This window comes from Mustela erminea, chromosome 4 (assembly GCF_009829155.1).
Source record: "Mustela erminea isolate mMusErm1 chromosome 4, mMusErm1.Pri, whole genome shotgun sequence".
NCBI lineage: Eukaryota > Metazoa > Chordata > Mammalia > Carnivora > Mustelidae > Mustela > Mustela erminea.
In genome coordinates this window covers 141,494,819-141,516,858 of record NC_045617.1, presented here as the reverse complement: position 1 = coordinate 141,516,858, position 22,040 = coordinate 141,494,819, and the positions used below count along the sequence as shown (strand labels likewise).

At 45.3% G+C, this 22,040-nt stretch overlaps 1 protein-coding gene across 5 annotated transcripts in view; it reads right to left on the bottom strand.

The window, feature by feature from the left end:
* RNF144B (ring finger protein 144B) overlaps nt 1-22,040 on the bottom strand; it is a 170,172-nt gene that overhangs the window by 61,173 nt on the left and 86,959 nt on the right. For 2 of the 5 annotated variants that reach the window (XM_032341202.1, XM_032341200.1), the window contains exon 2: nt 5,962-6,162. In XM_032341202.1, coding sequence (XP_032197093.1) covers nt 5,962-6,126 — 165 coding nt within the window. In that variant the 5' untranslated portion in view covers nt 6,127-6,162. Of the gene's footprint in view, nt 1-5,961; nt 6,163-6,319; nt 6,592-17,300; nt 17,326-17,903; nt 18,334-22,040 lie in introns of those variants that run through there. The other 3 variants (XM_032341201.1, XM_032341203.1, XM_032341204.1) reach the window with 3 other exon arrangements.

Genomic DNA, 22,040 nt, shown 5'->3' with positions numbered 1-22,040 from the left:
ACAGTCTGAGACCGCCATGATCCTCCCCTACCTCCCTCTGCCCTCCAGGTCAGGACACCAAGGTTCAGAGAAGCCAAAGATCTGGCCTGAAGTCACACTCATGGACGGTGGTGAAGCCTAACCTGAGCCAGGGTCTCCCTCCCTCCAAGTCTGCGCGGTTCACCACGGGAAAGGAAACATGGAAGTGGCAGTAGAAAGACAACATTGCTGCCGAAATCCTACTACAGATACCAGTTAGAATCCAGGAGAGAACCGCCACGGGTTCTCAGCTTCATCTGAAAGTTAATCAGCCCATGTGGGCGCACATGTGAGCACAAGTAACACACACACACATACACACACACACACATGCACCAGCGCACGCACACACGGCAACTCTTTCCAAACTGTAAACCTCTCCCAGGCCGTATGTGGGCTTTTCTTAAAGGTCACTTGACAGGCCCCAAGGAAAAGAAGGGCTTGGTCTAAAAAGTTTTATATTTCCTCTCACTTTTTTAAACATTGGAAAATCCATTTGGCTCAGAGAAATGAATAGTAAAAGGAGTTCTAACTACTTGGAGCCAACAAAATGTAATGGAAAAAAGGCAAGAATATGGCTGGACGTTATTTTCTTTTTGCTCGGCACATCCTGTCTGTAATCTGAAAGGTAAATAGACCATGCCCAACATACCGACTCTTTTCAGGTGAAATTATCTAGGTTAGAAAAACAAGCAACTGTGTTTCCATTATTCTTTAATTCGTGGCGGACAGAAACAGCTTCCAAAATAAATCAGGGAGGCAAAAGTGGCTCACCAGGGAGCAAACCCACACCTTTTCCCTCCTTTTGATAACTGACTCTTGTGAGTCTTTTTTCTTCCACTTGAATTATAACGGTGTGGTATTATCTGAAAGAGTACGGTGCAAATGCCAGAAAAGGAAATTCTGAATTTTCATGGGTTGGGTTATTTAAATCCACAGGAGAGAGGGAGCGAGAGAGGAGAGAGAGCTTCTGCAGATCATTAGTTAGCAGACTAACATCCCTGAGACATTTACCCTTCAAGTGCAAGAACAAGTAATTTTGCAACACCTCTCTCCAGAACCCCAAAATACCAACTTCTTTGGCTCCATAATGCACCTCATGATCTACGAGATCAGTCATGCTTGCGACAGCTGTGCCCACTTCCGTCCTGCATGGACTCCCTTGCTTGACACTACACTTTCTTCCATATATTAAAGCCAAGCAAACAGTCTAGCAGAAACCACCCTCCGAGACAGAACTCTCGAAGTTTCCTTTACCAAGAAACCAGCTATACTGATAGGCTATCTGAAGCAACACGCATTACAGTCTGCTCTCTGGACGTCGTTACATCAAGAATTACCTACACGGCAATGATTTAAAGCAGCATTCGCCAGCGCACAAACTGTGGGCAAGTGAATGGGTATTCCACTAAAAAGGTGGTGTGGTCAAATGGAAACGCCTCCTCAGGAGAAGTGAAACAGGATCCTTTTTTTTTTTTTTTTTTTAATTTTATTTATTTATTTGACAGGCAGAGATCACAAGTAGGCAGAGAGGCAGGTAGAGAGGAGGAAGCAGGCTCCCTGCTGAGCAGAGAGCCTGATGCACGGCTCCATCCCAGGACCCTGAGATCATGACCTGAGCTGCAGGCAGAGGCTTTAACCCACTGAGCCACCCAGGTGCCCCGCTTTTCTTTTAACCGAAAGATTTCACAGAGCCTCTCAAGTGCCTTACGTCCCTTCCAAGAAGAGGAAGAGAGAACATACCAGTTTCCGAGCTAATCTGGGCTTGGAACACTCTATCCGAGGATCACCTCTGTTCCACAGAGCTGGAGGGCCACAGAGCACACAGGGGGTGGGGGCACCTCCTTAAAGGCCAGGTCTCCCTAAAGATAGGGACCCCATCCAATGGTCCGTCAGACACACCACATCTATCCGTGCTGCTTTCCCAGGGCACACTGATCTTGGAAACAGAAAGAATTTAAGCTCACGGCAACCTGGTCAGGGATCATTCTTAGGGAAAACAGGACAAGGGTAAAAGGTATAAAAAGCTTTATTAAATCTATGAACGTATACGGGATCCAGCAAGAGGACCAATCTATTTGGTCAGCCTCCTAATGAGGAGGGGAAGGAGAACAGTCCCAGCAAAACGATTTTAAAGGCACATCTTGCCCAAGATGTCCTTCCAAGCCGATAATCAGGAGATGTCATCCAGTCATATGTAAAGCTGGAAATTACTAGCAGATGCCTATTTAAAAATGTCACAAGGGGTCCCTGGGTGGCTCAGTCGGGTATTCATGTGCCTTTGGCTCAGGGCATGGGATGGAGCCCCCAAGTTGGGCTCCCTGCCCAGCAGGGAGTCAGCTTCTCCCTTCCCTCTGCCCCTCCCCCCTGCTCATGCTGTCTGTGTGTGTGTGTGTCACATAATAAATAAATATTAATATATAAAATCTTCAGGGGCGCCTGGGTGGCTCAGTGGGTTAAGCCGCTGCCTTCGGCTCAGGTCATGATCTCAGGGTCCTGGGATCGAGTCCCGCATCAGGCTCTCTGCTCAGCAGGGAGCCTGTTTCCTCCTCTCTCTCTCTCTGCCTGCCTCTCTGCCTACTTGTGATGTCTCTCTCTGTCAAATAAATAAATAAAATCTTTAAAAAATAATAATAAAAAAAAATCTTCAAATAAATATATAAAATCTTCAAAAAGCAAAGTCACAAATTGCTTTTCAGCCTTGAAAACACAAAACACACTTGGTATCTTTAATAGCAATATTTAATATCTAGTATTTAAGTGCAAACTAAAATCTGGGGGATCAGACTCATCCTCTAAGAGCTTTTTAAAAGAAGAAATGAAAGGTCTAAATGATAAAAAGATAGAGTAGTATTTCAGGTGAGCCTGATGTCAACTGCAAATTTACAGACACCAATGTAATCCAGTACATGCGGGTTACTAGTTTGGTAGATCATAGGGAATGGGGTACAGGAAGCCAGGGAAGGTTAATGTTTATGGTGCAGAAAGTTCCAGACTTGGAGGGATATCAAAAACGCCAAGCCATTTGACTTTCTGGTTTGAGCACTCACTCCCCAGCAATGAGGAAGTAGGGTCACAGATGACAGAATAATCCAATTGTCCTAACTCCTACCATCCAATTGCCAAAGGAGAACCAAGAAGCTGTCGTGTCGTTTTTAACCGGGAACTGAGACCTCTTGCAACCGTAATTGTGATGCGATCAGATACTCGTCCCCACACGTGCAGGCGCTCATGCCCAAACTGGAACCCTGAACTGCTGAGTCTCATCGCAAAAACTCAATTCCAGATCCTGCTTCTTCAACATCAGTCACCCTGAGACAAAAATTTCCATCCTGCCTTGACCCAAACGTTGCCTCTGACTCATTTGTTTCAAGGATTAGGCAAGGGTCCGAAACACAGGTGCAAAAGTCAGAGAAACAACCCCTCAGAACACAGCCGTCGGCAGCAAAGCGAGTCCAGAGGAAACTGAAGCCACCCCTGGAGGACAAGGTCACTTCCTTAAGCAACACAGGCCGAGGAGAAGAGGAAAAGCCAGCACAGATGTCCCTGAGGCCTCGTCCTGACAGCCTAATGGAAATGCAATCCCCCCAACCCCGCACTCCAACTCCCTCAGCCGGCCTAACTCCTTCCCGCAGGCCCATGACCCCATCCTGTAGAACTCGCTCGTTTATTATGTTTACAGTTTATTGTGCAACTGCCTTTAAGAGAATGTAAGCTCCTAAGAGCAAGGATCTCTGCTGGGCTTTGTTTCTTAAACTGCTAAGTCCCAGTGCCTAGAACAGTTCCTGTCCTTGCTGTCATCTTTGGATGGGAGACCTAAAGGAAGGATTTTAATCTCTTTCTTCCTTTTTACCTAAGAATCATCCCAAGGCTTCTCCCCACCCGAAGTCTCAATCCCCCCCCAAACTTTTAATTGATATACACGAGCTTGAGAACACGTCGCATTGATCAACTGAACTAAGCGAAAGAGAGAAAAATTTATTTCACCTTAACTTATTATGTGCTTTTTTCCCCCCAAAGATATGCTTAGGAAACATGCCCCTTGATAAATGATTCTACTTCCTTAACGATTCCTTTCTTCTTACTTCCCTTGATACAAGCGCTGGTCACTGTAACTGAGCAATTCAATCTCCTTCTCAAGTCAGGGCACTAAACCCACATTTGTCTGGTGATTATTATAACTTGGTATAATAAACATTAACAGTCTGCCACTACAAGGCCCACCAAAGCAAAGATAAATGGTAGATATTGTAACTCGGGCATCAGGCCTCTGCCAGGCCGACACGGCAGCACGCGTCCTGGACGGGTCTTACCCATCCTCAGTTTAAAAGTGCAGTTGAGGTGGGGCGCCTGGGTGGCTCAGTGGGCCAAAGCCTCTGCCTTCGGCTCGGGTCGTGGTCCCAGGGTCCTGGGATCAAGCCATGCATCGGGCTCTCTGGTGGGCGGGGAGCCTGCTTCCCCCTCTCTCTCTGCCTGCCTCTCTGCCTACTTGCGATCTCTCTCTGTCAAATAAATAGATAAATAAAACCCTTAAAAAAAAAAAAGTGCAGTTGATTCAAACACAAACAGGAGAGAGGCAGGTAACATCAGCAGAGGAGGGCACCTGGGTGGCTCAGTCGGTGGAGCATTCGACTCTTGGTTTTGGCACCAGTCATGATCTCATGGGTCATGGCATTGAGCCCGGTGTTGGGCTCTGTGCTGGGCATGGGGTCTGTTTGGAGTTCTCTCCCCCTGTCTTTCTCCCCACTCATGTGCTTGCTTGCGCGCACGCTCTCTCTCTCTTTAAAATAAATAAAAATAAATTTTTAAAAAATACATATAGAGAGAGATACGAATTGATGATTATGATTGATATATATATTAACCGAGGAAAGCTCATCTATTTCTGGGCCTATCAACACAGGCCCAGAGTAGCTATATCGTACCACTTTTTCATTTTCTTATGAAATTTCCCAGTTGGGGATGCAAACAAAAATGTGTTGAGCCCAGACGTGGTCCACAATCATCAGTTTGCAAATTCTGCTTAAAGCCTCAGCTCAGAGATCACTGCCCCCAGGATGTCCCTCTGTCCTCCACATGCATGAGACATTCCTCTGGTAGGTCGAGCTTCCCTGGATTCCACTAAACATAAATGCTCCTTCAATGTGTCCCTCTTCCCTGCGGGAACCATCTCCTTCACCGCTACGTTCCCAACATCCCACCGCATCCCCGGCACACAGGAGGAGCCCAAAAGAGGTTTAATAAATGAAAATTTGAATAAGACCACCTGCGTTCACGCTTCTAGCAGCCACTGCGAATCCGTCGTTCTGATTCCCATCTTCACGCCTTAACCAACTAACCTTCAGGGATCCTTGCGATCGGTCACAGACATTGATACCAAGTGTCAGAGTAAAAGAAACAAGCCCACCCCTGGAGATCTACAGGCTTCTCCTGTTCATGACACATAAGCACCATCCAACATATTGTGAAAATAGGGGGAGAAAAAAGAATCTCACTTTGTCATAACAAAGTAAAAGAATTAGATCTCATGGGCTTTGGAGGAGATGAGCAAGTCTACCAAAGAAAATTCAGGAATTTGCTACCTGCTTTCTCCATCGCTCAAAATAACTGACGAACGCCTTTCAGACGGTAGTTAACTAAGACCTTTTAGGAATATTTCTATTTTGTTCCTTGCCTCGTCCTTTAAGAATAGATTCTGCTTCTTTAACCAATAATTACATTTCACACATATATTATCCTTTGCCTCCAAACCAGGAAATCTCAGACCTACCATTCAGACAGTACTTGGAGACAGACCCAAGGGTGGAAGAGCTCTCCCACACGGGGGCCTGTTGTCGCAAACCCCGGCGTCCCAGAAAGCCACGGAAGCCGACCCTGTTCTTTCACGGTTCTCCCCTTCCGTATTTTCCCACGCCCGTGACGAAAGCATCAGGGAAGACTTACCGCTGTGCAGAAGAGGCAGTGGCATTCCCGGAGTGTGGTCATCTTGTCCGAGGACTGTTCGCAGAGGCACAGCTTGCAAGTGACAAGGGGGGCCGGAGCCAGCTCTCCCGCCGCCGGATTTTCGGTGGTCATGGTGAGGTACTGGGTCCTCCCACCGGAGCCCATCAGCCTCTCCTCACCAGTCTCCAGGCTCCTCAATCCCTACAGGAAGGTCCAAGGCAGAAAATACTTTATTCATTCATACAGCAGTTGTTTAGGCAACACATCTGGGCTCCTCCACAGCAAACCTTCCCCTCCCACACCATCTAGGCACACAGCAGAGGCAATTCTGAGAACCGTGGGCTCCAGGACTTGCCACCTTAACAAGGTGTTCCTGGCGTCCTGACATTTCCAGGGACCTCTCCATCCTGCCTCCTCTCATGTAAATTACAGGATGAGAAGACCACAAGGAACACACACCCCGTTTAGGAGTTGCATGGCTACAATCCTACAGATTAAGAAGACAGACACTTAAAAATGGGATGTCACTCAAAAATGTTACACAAGGAATTACCATATGATCCAACAATTCTACTTCTCGGTATACGCCCTAGAGAACGCAAACCGGGATGCACACATATCCTTGCACACCAAGAATCCTAGCACCACTGTTCACAGCAGTCAAAAGGTGGAAACCATGGAAATGCCCATCAAGAGATGCGCGGATACACAAAGGGTGATAGAAACATTCAATGGAATGTTATTCAGCCTTAAAAGGGAATGAGACTCTGACACACGCTACAATATGGAAGGACCTTGAAGACATCGCGCTGAGTGAAATAAGCCAGACCTGAAAGGGCAGATACTGTGTGATGCCATCAATGTGAGGCACCCAGGAAGTCAAATTCACAGAGACCGAAAGCAAAAAGGTGCCACTTGGCAGGGAGGGGTGGGGGTGGACAGTTACCATTTCATGGGTACAGAGTTTCTGTCTGGAATGATGACAAAGTTCTACAAATGGATAGTGTGAAGGTTGCACAAGACTATGAGTGTGCTTCGTGCCACCGAATGAGACACTTAAAATGATTGAAATGGTAAATTTTATGTTATGTCTATTTTATACCAATACATCCCCCCCCCACAGGGCATCAGTAGTAATTGTGTTCTTTCACATTTGTCATTTCACTTCAACTTCTGCAACCATGAGGATTATTTTATAGGTGAACTGAGGTCCTGAGAAGTTAAATAATCTCCCACAGCTCTCAGAGCTTGGATAGAGCAGAGCAAAATTCAAACCTCCACCTTTTGAGACCGAGCCCAGTGCCTGGTCCATTACCCCAGAGCTGCCTCACAAGTGGATATTTCATGGAGGGGTTGGAACGGAGAGAGAGAAGGAAGAAGGGGTAAGGAAAGAAGGGGGGGGGGGACAGAGAGAGAGAAAGAGACAAAAAGCCCATGACTACAAGTACCATTAGGTCACTGAAACTACCCAGAGCAAAATCTATCTCCAAACATGGATGACTATGATGAAAAATAAAAAGTAGAACAGAAGCCCTTCCACCTGTTTTATTCAGATGATCTTTAAAAGAGGTACAATAATTGTGAAAATACTCTATAGTTGGATCATATCAGGAAGCCCCATGTTCTAATTAAAGAGAAGCAAAGTCCAACAGTTCTTACTATTTTTTTTTAAAGATTTATTTATTTATTTGACAGACAGAAATCACAATTAGGCAGAGAGGCAGACAGAGAGAGGAGGAAGGGAAGCAGGCTCCCTGCTGAGCAGAGAGCCCGATGAGGGACTCGATCCCAGGACCCTGAGATCATGACCTGAGCCAAAGGCAGAGGCTTTAACGCATTGAGCCACCCAGGCGTCCCAGTTCTTACTATTTTAAAAGACTATGGCCAATTCTAAGAAATTTGGCCACAAAAATCATTGTAAACAGCCTCTCCCCCTACGAGAACCACACTCTTTTTGTCCCAATTTTTGAGCAAAAGAACTGATACGTTCAGGATTTGTTACAGAGCCCCACAGTGGCTTACGTCTCAACATATAGGTTCAAAAGTACAAAAATAAGGGAGAGAAAACAAAATTGGATGAGATGGAAGGGGGGAAAAAAATCTATGAGATCTAACTGCATTATCTTAATGTCACACCAGAAAGAATCAATAGTTACTGACTCCAGTAACCTGAAATACTCAAGGTTTTTCACCTATGCCTTGAGTAGTAGACTAGATTAAAAATAAATTTGAATAGAAAAATAATCAATGATCTGCTTCCATAATATTTTGGAAAGGCTCAATAAGGTCTGAGACATGGTGTTCTTATTTGATTAACTATTAATGAGCTATCATCCAAGTCAACATGCCTATCAAATACAGTATTTTGAAGTTAAGAAAAAAATCTCACTTTAGGGTCAACTAGGAGTAAAAATGAATGATTCTGCCTCTCTCCTCTTCCCAGTTTATGCACAGACAACTACCACCTGTCTGTTTCTGCAAGACCTCAAAACGGGGATATTACCAATCTCCCCCAACTGCGGTCTTCCCATTTCTATTTTCCCAACACAGCGCATACAACATATTCTGACTATCTTTGCCCCCCCAAAAAAGAAACCCCAAGTCAAACATCAAGAAGAAATACAGCCAGTACACGTCTCATGACGAGCACTGAGTAATGCAGAGAATTGTTGAATTACTATAGTGTACACCTGAAACTAATATAGCACTGCATTTTAACTGCCCTGGAATTAAAATGATAAAACTTAATACAATTTTAGAAGACGACGGACAGGGGGAGGGGGAAGGGGGAGGGTAAGGAGAAGGACAAAGGAGGAGGAGGAAGAAGAAGAAAGTAGCCAGTGATGCTTCCTGAGTCGGGAAGACGGGAATGACACAGGCCCAGCCACCCAACACCACAAATGTCAATTACACGAAGAGCCCACCCAGAGGAAGCGGTTATGAATAGATAAATCCTGTTGTTCTAACCTAGCAGGAGATCTAGGTATTCTTCAACAAAGTCAATTATTTCTTACAGACTCAACCTATATTATTTTTTATTTTTTAAAATTTTTAATGTAATCTCTACTCCCAGTGTGAGGTTCGAACTCATGACCCCAAGACCAAGAGTTGCATGCTACCTCCCAAAAGGCTATCTACCAAGCCAGCCAGGTGCCTCCATCTTATTTTTTTAGAAAGAGACATAGGACCCTTGAGAAATGAAGACATAATTGACTACTTCTTAGATTATCTCTCAGAAGTAGTCTTTTGAAGGCAGAACTGGAAATTGTGTTCACTGTGGACACCTAAAACATAATTTTATCTCTCGTCATAGACACATTAAGTGTTCGCTCCTTCCTTTGTGGTTACAAATCAAAGTTATAAAAATATAAAAATATCACCTCCAAAAGTTTCCTCCTGCCCCCTTTATGTGTCATTACTTGTGTGCATGTATTTACGGTAAGAGCACTTCACAGAAGATCTACCCTCCTAGCAAATGTTTTAGTATACAACATAGCATTGTTAAATAAAGGCATTATGCTGTTCCCCAGGCATATATTTATCTTCTAACTCATCAAATTGTCTACGTTAAATATGTACATCTTCTTGTCTGCCAATCATACTTCAATAAAGTGATTTAATATATATGCAACTGTTTAAAGTATATTTTATATATGAAAATATTTTTGTGACAAAAGCCTTTTCCAAAGCAGAAACCTGTCTTGTTAAAACAACAACAACAAAAATTCCAAGCATTCCAAACAAGGCGGGGCTTGTAACTGAGACAGAGGAACGGGGTCACATATTTCACCTCTCTGAGATAAGAGCAATCCAAAATGATTCTTCAAAAAGAACTGATTTATTTTCCTGCACACCATAAACGCCAATTCCATTCAAACACATGAAGCCACGGAATTTTACAGAAACACCATCTTAAGTAAACTGCCACCAGAGCAAGGAGAGGAGGTGGACCAGTGCTGGTGGAAGCAGTCCTGGGAGCACTGGGCCGGGTCCCGGGGACCGTTCCCTCCAGGCACCACCACAGAAGCTGAAGGCGTTGCCAGGCACAGTTGGAAAACCAGCTTCTTGGTTTTTCACTCTGGGCAAAATCAATAATGAAAGTTTTAAAAGTGAATGACACACAGGGAGTGCTTTATAAAGAAAAAAAGAGCATCGGACGAGAAATCCTTTCCCCGGGGATGCCTGGGTGGCTCCGTTAGTTAAGCATCTGCCTTCGGCTCAGGTCATGATCCCAGGGTTCTGTCAGGCTCCCAGCTCAGTGGGGAGTCTGCTTCTCCCTTTGCCTGCTGCTCCCCTGCTTTCTGCCTCTCTTTCATGCCCTCCCTCTCTGACAAATAAATAAAATATTAAAAAAAGAAGAAGAAGAATTAGAAAGGAAATCCTTTCCCATTGATTCATCACACACAGAGCTCTTCAAGCAATCATCAGGAGAACCCTGACACTCCCTTCCTGGAGATGTTGGTGAATGGCTCCCAGGTGTCCTAGCAGCCTTCTGTTTGGCTTACTGGGATTCCCCAGTCTCTGACATGCAACCACCCAGAGCAAAAACTCACCAGCCCACCCAAACCATGCGCACATGGCATGAACCTCAGAGAGGGTGTCCAGAGGAAGGGGACCACACCCCTGCAGCCCCTGACCCTTTCAGAGGACTACGCCTTCACAGGTACACAGACAACCCACACCCACTCCCCTCCAGGTTCCAAGAAATTCTTCCATGCAGACAGCCCGTAATTCCTTCTCACTAGCTTGCCCAACTTGTTCTGCCTCATACCTCATGTTTTACCTAAAATAAGAAAGTGACTTGAATGCTCCACAACCCCCCTCCCGTTTGTTTTGAAACAGTAACAATTATAATTGCTTTTATAATGATTACAAATGGGACCTAGCCTCTATTGGCTGTCAAGAACCCAATGAGAAAATAATTTTGGCAAAACACACATATTGGCGGGCGTAGGGTGCAGCGAGCTGACAGCTGCCTTTAGGTTTGAACTTTTTGACTGGGGTGTGGTAAGGGCGGACTTCACCCAAACTGTTAGGAGTATGTCTTGCTGAAATACAAGCAGCCCCTGTTAACAGGGCAGATGGGTTGGGCAATGTGAGCAAAGAAAGCCCCTCTAAAACATCTGATTTCGCACCAAATTACCAAGAAAGGGGAACCAGCAGTTCCACCTAGCCCGATTGTCTCCGGTACTATAAAGTGTTCATTATGTGAATAGCTAGTACAATCTGATAGGAAAGAACAGAAAAGTCACTTTTCCCCTCATGTGTTTTCGTTAGAATTGCCAAGGAAAGGAGTACTTCACAAACCATGCTGGGAGCACAGGATGTATAAGGAATTTTCATATTCCACTGACGGCCTGAAAAAGCAATCTGCTCCAAAAACGGAGAGGGTAGGAGAGCCAACATTCAACGTATTTTTAAGTAATGTAGTTTACGCCTGTTTCACTACCCAAAATCACAGCAATTATTCCATTGCACAAAAAGATAATGAAGTTGGAAGGGATAAGGTTTCACCAGGATACTTACCTAGTTGTTCAGGAATTTTTACACCATTCAGCAAAAACTGTAAAATTTAGATAAACAGATAAAGCACAATTAAAGAGACTAAGGAAAAAAAATTAAAAAAATAAATAAAGAGACTAAGAAGAGGAGAAAGTGAACAAAATGAAATCAACTGGATATTACTGATGTAACGGAATATTTATGTGAAAAGCCTGTTGATCTGTGCTGAGGTCTTAATTCTAAACTATGCTATAAAAGTCTAAGATTTACTCAAGATCAAGGAATAAAAAAGAAGAAGAGACACAAGACTATTCCCAAAATGTTTACTGCCCATGTAGGACACTGAGTCATTCCTGTGAGGTAGTTGGAATAAAAGATATGAATGCATGACTCAGGGAGAGCTAACAAAGGGAAAAGTTTTCAGGATGCGTAGGTGGTGGGGAAGGTAAGGCTGAAGTGTTGCCTTTATATAATAGAGATTTTCTCAGGAAGCCAGTGCTCTAACAGAACAGAAAGATACAGCCATCCCAAGAGCTCATCTCTGCCTTGTTAGCTCTCCCAGCACCGACTGAGAATGACATGTCAGGCAACCAGATTCTACTCAATAAAATCTGAAAATTGGTATTGTGTTGACCTTAGCACTTCTGCCCAATACAATTATTTATTTCACTGGTAGTCCACATCCTTAACAGAAGCTATTAATGACTCAAATAGTATTAACTGAGTCTAGCGAAGAAGTGCTGGCCCTCATCAGCCAATAGTCATTTGCTGTCGTTCTACCCTAAATACAGTCTGGAATGGAAGGTAGACCAGTTGGCTGGTGGAGCAGCCAGAGCAAAGGGCATTAGTGTTTCATGAGGCAAGGACCTGGGGTAGACCTCCACAGTGGCCAGCGCTGGGGTTCTCCTCTCTGCTTTGACCCACTCTCTGGTCAAGGACTAGAGGGGCCAGTACAAATCCAGTAATATCAGAAAAACAGAAATATTTTATATCTATTAAGATTTTTTTTATTTATTTGTTTATTTATTTATTTATTTATTTGACAGAGAGAGATCACAAGTAGGCAGAGAGGCAGGCAGAGAGAGAGGAGGAAGCAGGCTCCCCGCTGAGCAGAGAGCCTGATGCGGGGCTTGATCCCAGGACCCTGGGATCAGGACCTGAGCCGAAGGCAGAGGCTTATCCCACTGAACCACCCAGGTGCCCGTCTATTTAATTATTTTTTAAAAGAGTAATGCTTGAGGCCAATGAGTAGATGCCCAGCATCACATTTAGGACGCTTTGTCATTATTCTCTAGTACGAAAACGTCTAAGAAATACTTAATTCTTAGACGTGATGGAAGAAAATATTCACCAACTTGGGCCTTGTGAGGTCGCAGTGTTGTTGTACAAGGCTGCTTACTGCTGTGTCTCATGTGATACGACAGAGGACCCCAGCATTCTTCTCTCCCCGGCTTTTCAGCCTCATTCAGAGGAAACCAGAAAGTGAAACAATACTCCAATCTGTAATGCCTTAGCTTTAACATCTTGATCTCAACAGTTACCAGGATGGAAAAAAGACTATACATGTGTAGCCTGGAGACTGCTATCCTCTAAAAATGGAACTGACATGCAAATGTATCCCTATTAACTATCACACAGGTAAATAGGACAGATATTCCGTCAGGAGGAGCTTCTTAAGTATTAGCAAGTACTGTTACTAAACAGTCTCTTTGCTATTTGAAATTAGGTTCTGTAGAAAGTCTGGTACAGCTATGGATAAGATCTAATTTTCTTCCAGCTTTATTGAGATATAATCGACATATAACACTGTAAATTTAAGGGATACAATGTAACAATCATACATATGTGTGTGTATGTACATATCTGTCTATACATGTTTCAAAATGATTACCATGATGAGGTTAGTTAACACATTCATCGCCTCAGACACTTAAAATTTTTTTTACGGTGAGAATAAAAAGATTCGATTTTTTTTTTCCTACAAAATATATAGGAGATATATATGGAAAGATTTGTGGAGATAATGGCCAACAAAGTAGATGACATTGTGAAAGGTTCATTCTCTAAGTCCTACAGAGGACAGGCATCTCAGATGGCAAATTTTAACATCTACAAAATGCTGATCCTTCTAAGAAGTACATTTCTTTTTTTTCTCACCTTCTTTCCGTGTTCTCATTGCCACTGTAGGGAAAGGCCCAAGGGGAGAAAATCCATTCCTGGCTTTTCTAACAATAAAAACTTATCAAAGAAGGTAGGAGGGAGTAAGAGAATAAGAGCTCAATGATATTTTTGGCATTGTAATTTCAGGCATCATGGTAGCTCTCTCCTTGAAACCACTGTGCCCTGCCCACCCCATTTTTTAATCAATGGTTCCCTTGCCTCCCACAATTATTCATAGAGCCCTGCTGAATAATTTTCTTCCCCCTGCCTGGCATAACAACAAAGCTCCCAGAAGCAGGAAGGAACGCCACTTAAAGGCAGGTCAGACAATGATGTAATTAACAGATCAAGGAGAAGTGTTATTTTAGAAAGCCCCATAGAGCAAGAGATGGGCTGATTTCTTGGGTCAACACATTACCAGGAAACTACAGCGGCTAAAGCACAAATAGCTAAATCCAATGTTTTCTCCAGATGAACAAAAACACGTGTATGTACTACCCTGGAAAGTTAAAAGTTTCATACAGAAATTTTAATGAGATATAAATTTAAAACGGTTTGGGAGAGGACTCCCTTCCTTTCCACACTAAGCAACGAGCAGCATGTGTATTTTTGTGTGCCTTTGCCAAAGCAGTTTCTTTAAAAAAAAAAAAAAAAAATCAATAATGTAGGAAACCAAGTCAATCCACAAAGAACTGAATTGCACACTTTGGATGGTAGGGATGTAAGGTGGTTATATCCAGACCCTGCTTACAAAGAGTAAACTAGCAGAAAAGGCTGTCAACAGATAGTTTCATACATAATGATACATAAGATAATTTGTGGGTTTATAGCTTCAGCCGTAAGTCCAGCAAAGAGACAAATGAGAGATGTCTTGTTCTATCTTCCCGCAAAGACAAAGAACCAGTTGATTAAAGGCCTGGGACTCAAACTCATGACTGCAAAGGAACTAGAAACCAGTAAGACATGGATTTTGAAGTACATTCTTTAACAGACACTAAAAGCCACGAGATCCACAGGCTCTTCAGCTGCAAATAAAAGAGTCTATTTCACTGAAGTTGTGTTTTTCAGTCCAAGGACAGAGGCCTCGTCATATGAGAAGTTTCTCATTCTGTGTTGCAAAACGTTGACCGCTTCTCCTCTCTTCAATGTATTATATTAATCTTCCGTGTTTTAATAACCACTGCAGTGTGATGCGTTGGGTTTCGAAGTACGCATCGACCAAGAAAAAGCGAATGCCAAAGTTAATAAAAACAGAACATTAGTATAAGACCTCCCACATGTACCTAAAGGTGAACAAGCAAATTAAAATGTAAATGATTAAATAAATTAACTTTGGTGCTGTTATGCCCCTTCAAGTTACTTAACTTGATGGCATATATAGGAAACATTATCCAAAAAAAGAAAGAAAAATGTCAAAATGAAAAGCCTCTAACGTACTCAGGTTCACTCAGAACAACACAAATTAAAAGCTGCCACTCCAGACAACATCACTTCCGATCTTACACCAATTCCTTTGCGACAGAGGCCCCCTCTTATCCATCTTTCTATCGTCAACATCTAGCCCACACCTGACAAATAGTGAGTACTCACTCAGTCCCACAGTAGATAACTTCTTTACAAGTACATGGAGGAGAGAGAATATTAAAAGGCCCGGCTCTCGTGTGCATTCACTTCCGGCAATTCAAAGTCTAAACATATTGATAATTTATAATAGCTAAGGAGCTTCTAAAAATTCGGGTGGGCATCCCTGGAAAACAAAATCTCAGGACTTGGGAGCAATGGCTGCAGATACTTAATCCCCAAAGCTCGAAGTGGAAAGCATGATTTGTGTGGCATCTTGGCCCCGCTCCCATATCCAAAATAATCAGTTGCACAAAGTAGGTTGAGTCCCAAAACCGTTTGGACTTTGCTCCTCTCCCAATATCTGGGTTCAGCATGATTCCTGACCTCTACCTCAAACTGGTGATTTCAAACACAAGAACCTCACTTGACAAGAAAGTAATGCTGTAAGTTAAGGCCAGGGGAAACACGGAAGCCAGAATTAGCAGAAACACCAAGAGCAATGACTCCGATGTCCTAATAAATGTTTCTAAATACCTAAAATATTAAAACTGCTTCTCGAAAACAAAAATTTCAATATACTTCCTCATATTGTTGAAGAGAAAGATCATCTTCCGGAAGGTAAATGGTTATTGTAGAGATAAAATAAGCTTTTTTTCTTTTTAGACAGAGTTTTAACTTTTCTCTCTGCTGTCAAGTTTGCCTCAGAAAACCTGATTCACAATCTGGGAGACCCAAAAACTAATCATTAAAAAAAAAAAAAAAAAGTGTCTTAAACTGACCTAGTTTGGAAGCCCAGATGCCTTTAAATTGCCAATGAACTGAAGCCATTCATGAGAATGGAGCTTTTGAATGCTGAGAATGTTCTGTGAGGCTCAGTGCAAAGATATTTGGCAGAGATGACTGTAAATATTTGTAAAACTCTGGGTAAATGGACAGTGCTTGACCACACTCACAGCTCACTTCCAGCACAGTAGTGCAAGAGAAAGTTATCTAGGGTGATTGGTTTGGGGGTTTTGCGGGGGTGGGGGGGGCGGCTATGTTTTCTTCTGTTTGTTTTAAATAAAAAGTCAAGGAGCGGATTCTGCTACTCTTTTTTTTTTTTTTTTAAGATTTTATTTATTTATTTGACAGAGAGAGACCACAAGGAGGCAGAGAAGCAGGCAGAGAAAGAGGAGGAAGCAGACTCCCAGCTGAGCAGAGAGCCCGATGGAGGGCTCGATCCCAGGACTCTGGGATCATGACCTGAGCAGAAGGCAGAGGCCTTAACCCACTGAGCCACCCAGGTGCCCCCTAACTTTTTTTTTATACTTACATTCTCTGTGCACAATTACCTTGTATCTGTTTACTCATCAAGACAGTCAGTCAGAGGCTACTTTAGAAGCAAAAGGATTTTTCTCTTTCCGCGTGTGTGCCCACCACAAAGAAAAAAAGACCAGTCACAAGTGTGCAAGGGTAAAACAGGAGGGTGTGACAACGTGACCCTGGACTTAATACAATTATCTCAGTGTGGCTCGTGGGTCTGCTACAAAGATCTTTTTTACCTCCTCCTCAAGAGAGTTCCAGAAATACTTAAGGGGCCGCTACTTTTAACAGGACTACAGTTCTGTTCACACGGGAAAGGGAGGGTAGTGTCAGGAGAAGAAGGGACCCACAAAGCAGTGGGATGTGAAAGGGACCAGGGGGCTCATCTCAGTGAAAACTACAGCAGCCGGATACTTTAATTAGCCAGCAACTCAGGGAAGACTGGCTAGGTTCCCTTTGCCTCTTACCCACACCCTAAGCACTGAGTCATCCCAAAGTTCATTTCTTTTGCTTCTGGGCCAAGGACCCCCCCCCCCCCGCCCCAACCGCCACCCCAACACCACCACCAATCTGCCGCTTCAGAAAAAGTTAGATACATTGTTCTTTAATTCAGACCTTGCACTGTTCAAATAAACACCCAGAAATGCCACATTACAAGAACACAGACAGTCCTATGGGGACCCCCAGGTCATGTTTGGTAAGATGTGAGCAGCAGCAAGAAATCAAGTGTCACACAATACTGGAGGCAAGAAAGAGGTCATTTTCCCAGACAGGAGAATTGAAGTTTAGGTGAGAAGAGGAGGGGGACTCACAGCAGAACCCCCGACACTAATGCGGAAAGCAAAAAGGTGCCCTGGTAAAAGTCAGCTCAAGATCCCTTTTCTCTGCTGAAAGGGAATCGGTTTCATTTTAACTTCAACTTGCCAACAGCCGTGGAGGAAGAGAATTTCACTCCGGGTTATCAGCAATTCCCTGACGAGATAACGTATGGCCAAGATCCCATCTCACTGCTATCTCTGTGCGCGTCCACACCGCGGGGTGCATGTCCCAGCGCGAGAAGGCAGGCGTCCGAGATGCCACCCACCTCTGGGGTCCCCTTCGGGAAGGCACGGGGCGGTCCGAGCGCCCCTCGAATTTGCCAATGCACACATTTTGTAAAGACTGTTTTGTTCGGAATTCGTTTCTCTCCACCTCGAGCGAGGCGTATTTTCCAGACGCTAACAGGTGTTGAAGGCGTTCAGAACGAGCTCCACGCCGCGCGGCTTAAGCCCCGGAGGCAGGAAATACAGCTCCGACCCGGGCAATCCGAGTCTCTCGTGCTCCCCCCCCGCCCCCCCGTCCCCCACTTTTATCCCAGTCCTGCACCCCGCCCGCCCGGCCCTGCGCGCCCCGCGTGGAAGGCTCGCGAACCCTACCTGGCAGGACAGCCCGCGGGTCCCGGCGCCGCCGGCTTCTCAGCAGCGGCCGCCGCGCGCCCCGGGGAGGCGGAGCCGTGTCATTCCGTCCCGGGTCGTGCGCGCTCTGCCGCCGGCCGCTCGGCGCTCCGCAGGACGGCGGCGGGGGCAGGGCAGGAGGGGAGGAGGGCGGGAGGGGGAGGGGGAGGAGGCCCGACACCCGCCCGCGGCCCGGCGAGCGGCCGCGTCGCCCCGAGCCCCGCGGAGCGTGGGGCGCAGCTCGCCAGCGGGCGCGCCGGGCGCCGCGCGTCTATTTGTACAGGAAGCTCAGGCGCGGCACTTCCTACTTCCCATCTGGGTCGCGCTCCAGCGGCAGGTGATGGTCTTTTCACCCCGTCGGAGCCCGGGCGGCCGCGCGCCCGCACGCCGGCCCCGGGGCGCTCGCCGCCCCGCTCCGGAACGCCTCCCTCTCGCCCCGCGGGGACGGCCTCCGGGGCGGGGTGTCCCGCGGCTGGCCTGGGTGTCCTTCCTCGCGCCCGGACCGGGACACGGCCCCCCTCGGCCTTGCCGGCTTCGTGCTGGCGCGCACGTGTCCCGCGGGGACACCCTTCCTCCCTGCTGCGCGCCTGAGGACCCCGGCCTGCGCTCGGACTAACGCTTCCAGGGCGCGTCTCCTCTGAAACACCTCGAACCTGACTCGTCCCTTCGCGTCTCCTGACCAAACCAAAGCCGGACGGTCCTCGGTCGCCTGCACACCCTGATGACACGACGGTGTTGCTCGAAGCGCTTCCTCAACCAGTGTATGTGGGAGCCCACTGTAACCTCGCAGGGCGTAGTCAGTTAAAGAAAAGGTCACACAGTAATCTAGAAGCTGTAGTAGGACACGCAGTCATATGCCTCCGCACTCCAAAACCTAGGACACTGCATTTGTGTGATGGTTAAAAACTATAATAAAATTGACTCACTCCCCCCACCGGCTGCACACCCCCTTCCCAGGTCCCACTCACAGCCCCAAATCTGTTGATCCGCTGCGATTTAGAAAGGGCACTGCTCTGACATAGGAATCTTCCTATGCCAGGTCGCTCGACTTTTGCAAAAGCTGTCAAGAATGTGTGTCCTGAAAGGAAAGGACTCAGTCGTCCTTTATGGAGGGGATCTGAGCAGGCCAGTGAACTAGGGGCAGTGGGCACCATTCCCAGACAGCGCAACTCTGCTGCTTCTCAACCCTCCAGGTTCAAGAAAACCTCCAGGTCAAAGCCAAGTGCTTGAAGAACAGTGCCTTGGTTGGGGGCGGATGAGGGGGCAGAGGCAGGCAAGGAAAATAAGACAGAGAAGGCACAGTAGGGAGGGACCCAAAGTAATAGAATCAGAGGGCATTTGAGACTGAAAAGTTGTTCTAGCTAGTTCAGTCCCAATGCCTAATTTTAAAGACAAGGAACGTGGTGTCCGGGGAGATTTAAGTGGTTGGCTGGAACCAGATAGGGGCAGAACTGGAATGAGACCTGAATGGTGTTAGGTGAAAAGGTACATGTTAATAACCACCCCCCCAAGGAATCTAGCTTCAAATTTAGCAGTAGCTTAGATTCTAAGATAATCAACCTTGGGGCACCTGGGTGGCTCAGTCTGTTAAGCCTCTAGGGTCAAGCAGGGAGTCTCCTTCTCCCTCAGCCCTTCACCCAGCTCCTGGTCTCTCACTCTCTCTCTCAAATAAACAAAATCTTTTAGAATATAAAATAAATAAATAAAAATAAGTAAGAGAATCGACCTTGAGGCATTTTCTTAATGTAACGGCCACTGTTGGCGGACAGGAATCAGGAAAGATAAAGAAAGCACATTTTAAGAGGTTAGCTAATTCATTACTGTCGATACAAAACTTTGGGCCCTTAGACCAAAGTTCAACGCAGAATCCACATTTTAAATGATCATGCAATTAAGTTATAATCTTTTGTCAACAGGATAAGGGAAGAAGCTGCTGCTGTGAAAACATATATTAGGCAATGATCATGCTGCCTGCTGTTGGAAACGGCAGGGAGAAAGGAAAAAATTGTATAACTAAATCACAACAGCATTGATTATTTTCACTACGTGAATTAATAGAAATTGCATTAACATTTTAATAGGACTAAGTAAACACATAGAACACTATAGTAGTATGTGGACAACTCTTTCAGATCTGGAATAAAATACCCCGGAATAAATTTAACCAAGGAAGCAAAAGCTCTGTACACTGGAAACATATGATACTAACAAAAGAAACTTGAAGGCGCAAGGAATGGAAAGACGTTCTGTGCTCACAGACTGGAAGAATGAACAATGTTAGAATGTCCATGCTACCCAGAGCAAACTACAGATTCGATGCAGAGAGAGAGCAAGAGCAGAGGGTTGGGTGGGGGCCAGAGCAAGAGGAAGCAGCAGAATCCCCACTGAGCAGGGAGCCCGATGCGGGGCTCAATCCCAGAACCCTGAGATCATGACCTGAGTCAAAGGCAGACGTTTAACCGACTGAGCCACCCAGGTGCCTCTTGAGCATTTACTGCTCTCCCAGAGAAGCTGTTAGATGCTAGAAAGACAAAGAAAATTGCATGTGGTTCCTGTCCCCAAAGAGCTTGTAGTCCAGGGAAGGAGTCAGACAAGAAAATCAATGATCAGGGTGCGATGGTGAGTGAAGTGATACCCATGACAGTCTAGGGGAGCACAGAGAAGAGCAATTTAGCTAAAGGAAAGGGGTTGGTGAAAAAGAAAGGCTTCCCGGAGAAAGTAACTTGAAGCTGAGTCGTCAAGCAGCCACGTGGGAAGGGTGGACCCAGGTGAGTAAGTCAGAGGCAACCACCAATACACGCACTACATGGCGTCTGTCTTAAGTCAGCCAGAGGAGATGCATTCAGAACCCAAGAATGAGAACCTGAACCCATGTGGTGATAACTGGCCTAGAAAGGAAGGGGGCAAACGGAGAGAGATCTGAGAAACAGAAGGGAATGGAACCTGGTATCCTATCAGATGTGGGGGGTGAGGGAGAGAGAGGAGCCCAGGCTGCTGGTGCCACAAACTACGAGTGGGAATGGAAGAGGAGCAGTCATACGGAAAGCAGTGATTCAGTTTGAATCCTTGAGAATCTGGAACATACTGGAAGACTTGTCTCAAAGGCCATCAACAGAGAGATCTGAAGTGGCGAGGCTTTCAGGAATTAGCATCATTTAAGTGGTGGTCATGGATGAGCTCACCAAGAGCTGAGATCACCCAGGAAAGATAGCATACTGTAGAGAGAAGCAAAGCTTTTGGACCTGTACAAACTTTCTTGTCAGGTCATTACTGTGTAACCTTAAACAAGTTTTAACAGACCCAAAGCTCCATTTTCTCATCTATGAAATAGGAATGATGATATTCATCTCATGGATTGTTGTGAGGGTAAACAAGTAGTTCGTAAAGTAGGTAGTACACTGCCTGATGACACTACCCAAGTCTTTGGGGTGGGTCAGTGAATGTCATCTCCTGGAATTGTGCAGTACACGAACTGCTCAGCTGTACAGCACGGCCCTGCCCTGATACACAGTAAGAACTTGCTCACTGTTATTCATCTAAGGAAAGGAAATAGGAAGTGAAAAGACGGGAATCAGAAAAAAGAACCCAGGGGCACCTGGGTGGCCCAGTCAGTTAAGCATCTGACTCTTGATCTCAGCACAGGTCTTGATCTTGAGGCCGTGAGTTCAAGCCCTGCATTGAATTCCATGCTGGGTGTGGAGCCTACTTAAAGAACAAAAAGAAAGAAAGAAAAGAGAACCCAAAGGAACCCCAGTATTTAAAGGGCAGGTAAAAGAGGAGTCCTCAAATAAACCTAAGAAGGAACCGCTTCTTTTAGTCTGCAAAAATAAATGTAACAGTTGAGATCACAGACTGAGAAGTAAAATCCAGCCAGCTACAATCTGTAACAATATTTTTCCTGAGCAATAACAGATGTGATATTACAAACTGTCCACCTGAGACTGTAGTCATTTTGATATTCATAACAGAGAATCATTCCCTAATCTGAATTATAGACCATCCTACATGAACAGTAAGCAATCCACATTGTAACGGGAATTCTATTAACTTGTGATCTACCTAAAGTCATATAAAAGCAAAGCCAAAGTAAGTCCAAAGCATACTCAAAGTTTTCCCTAC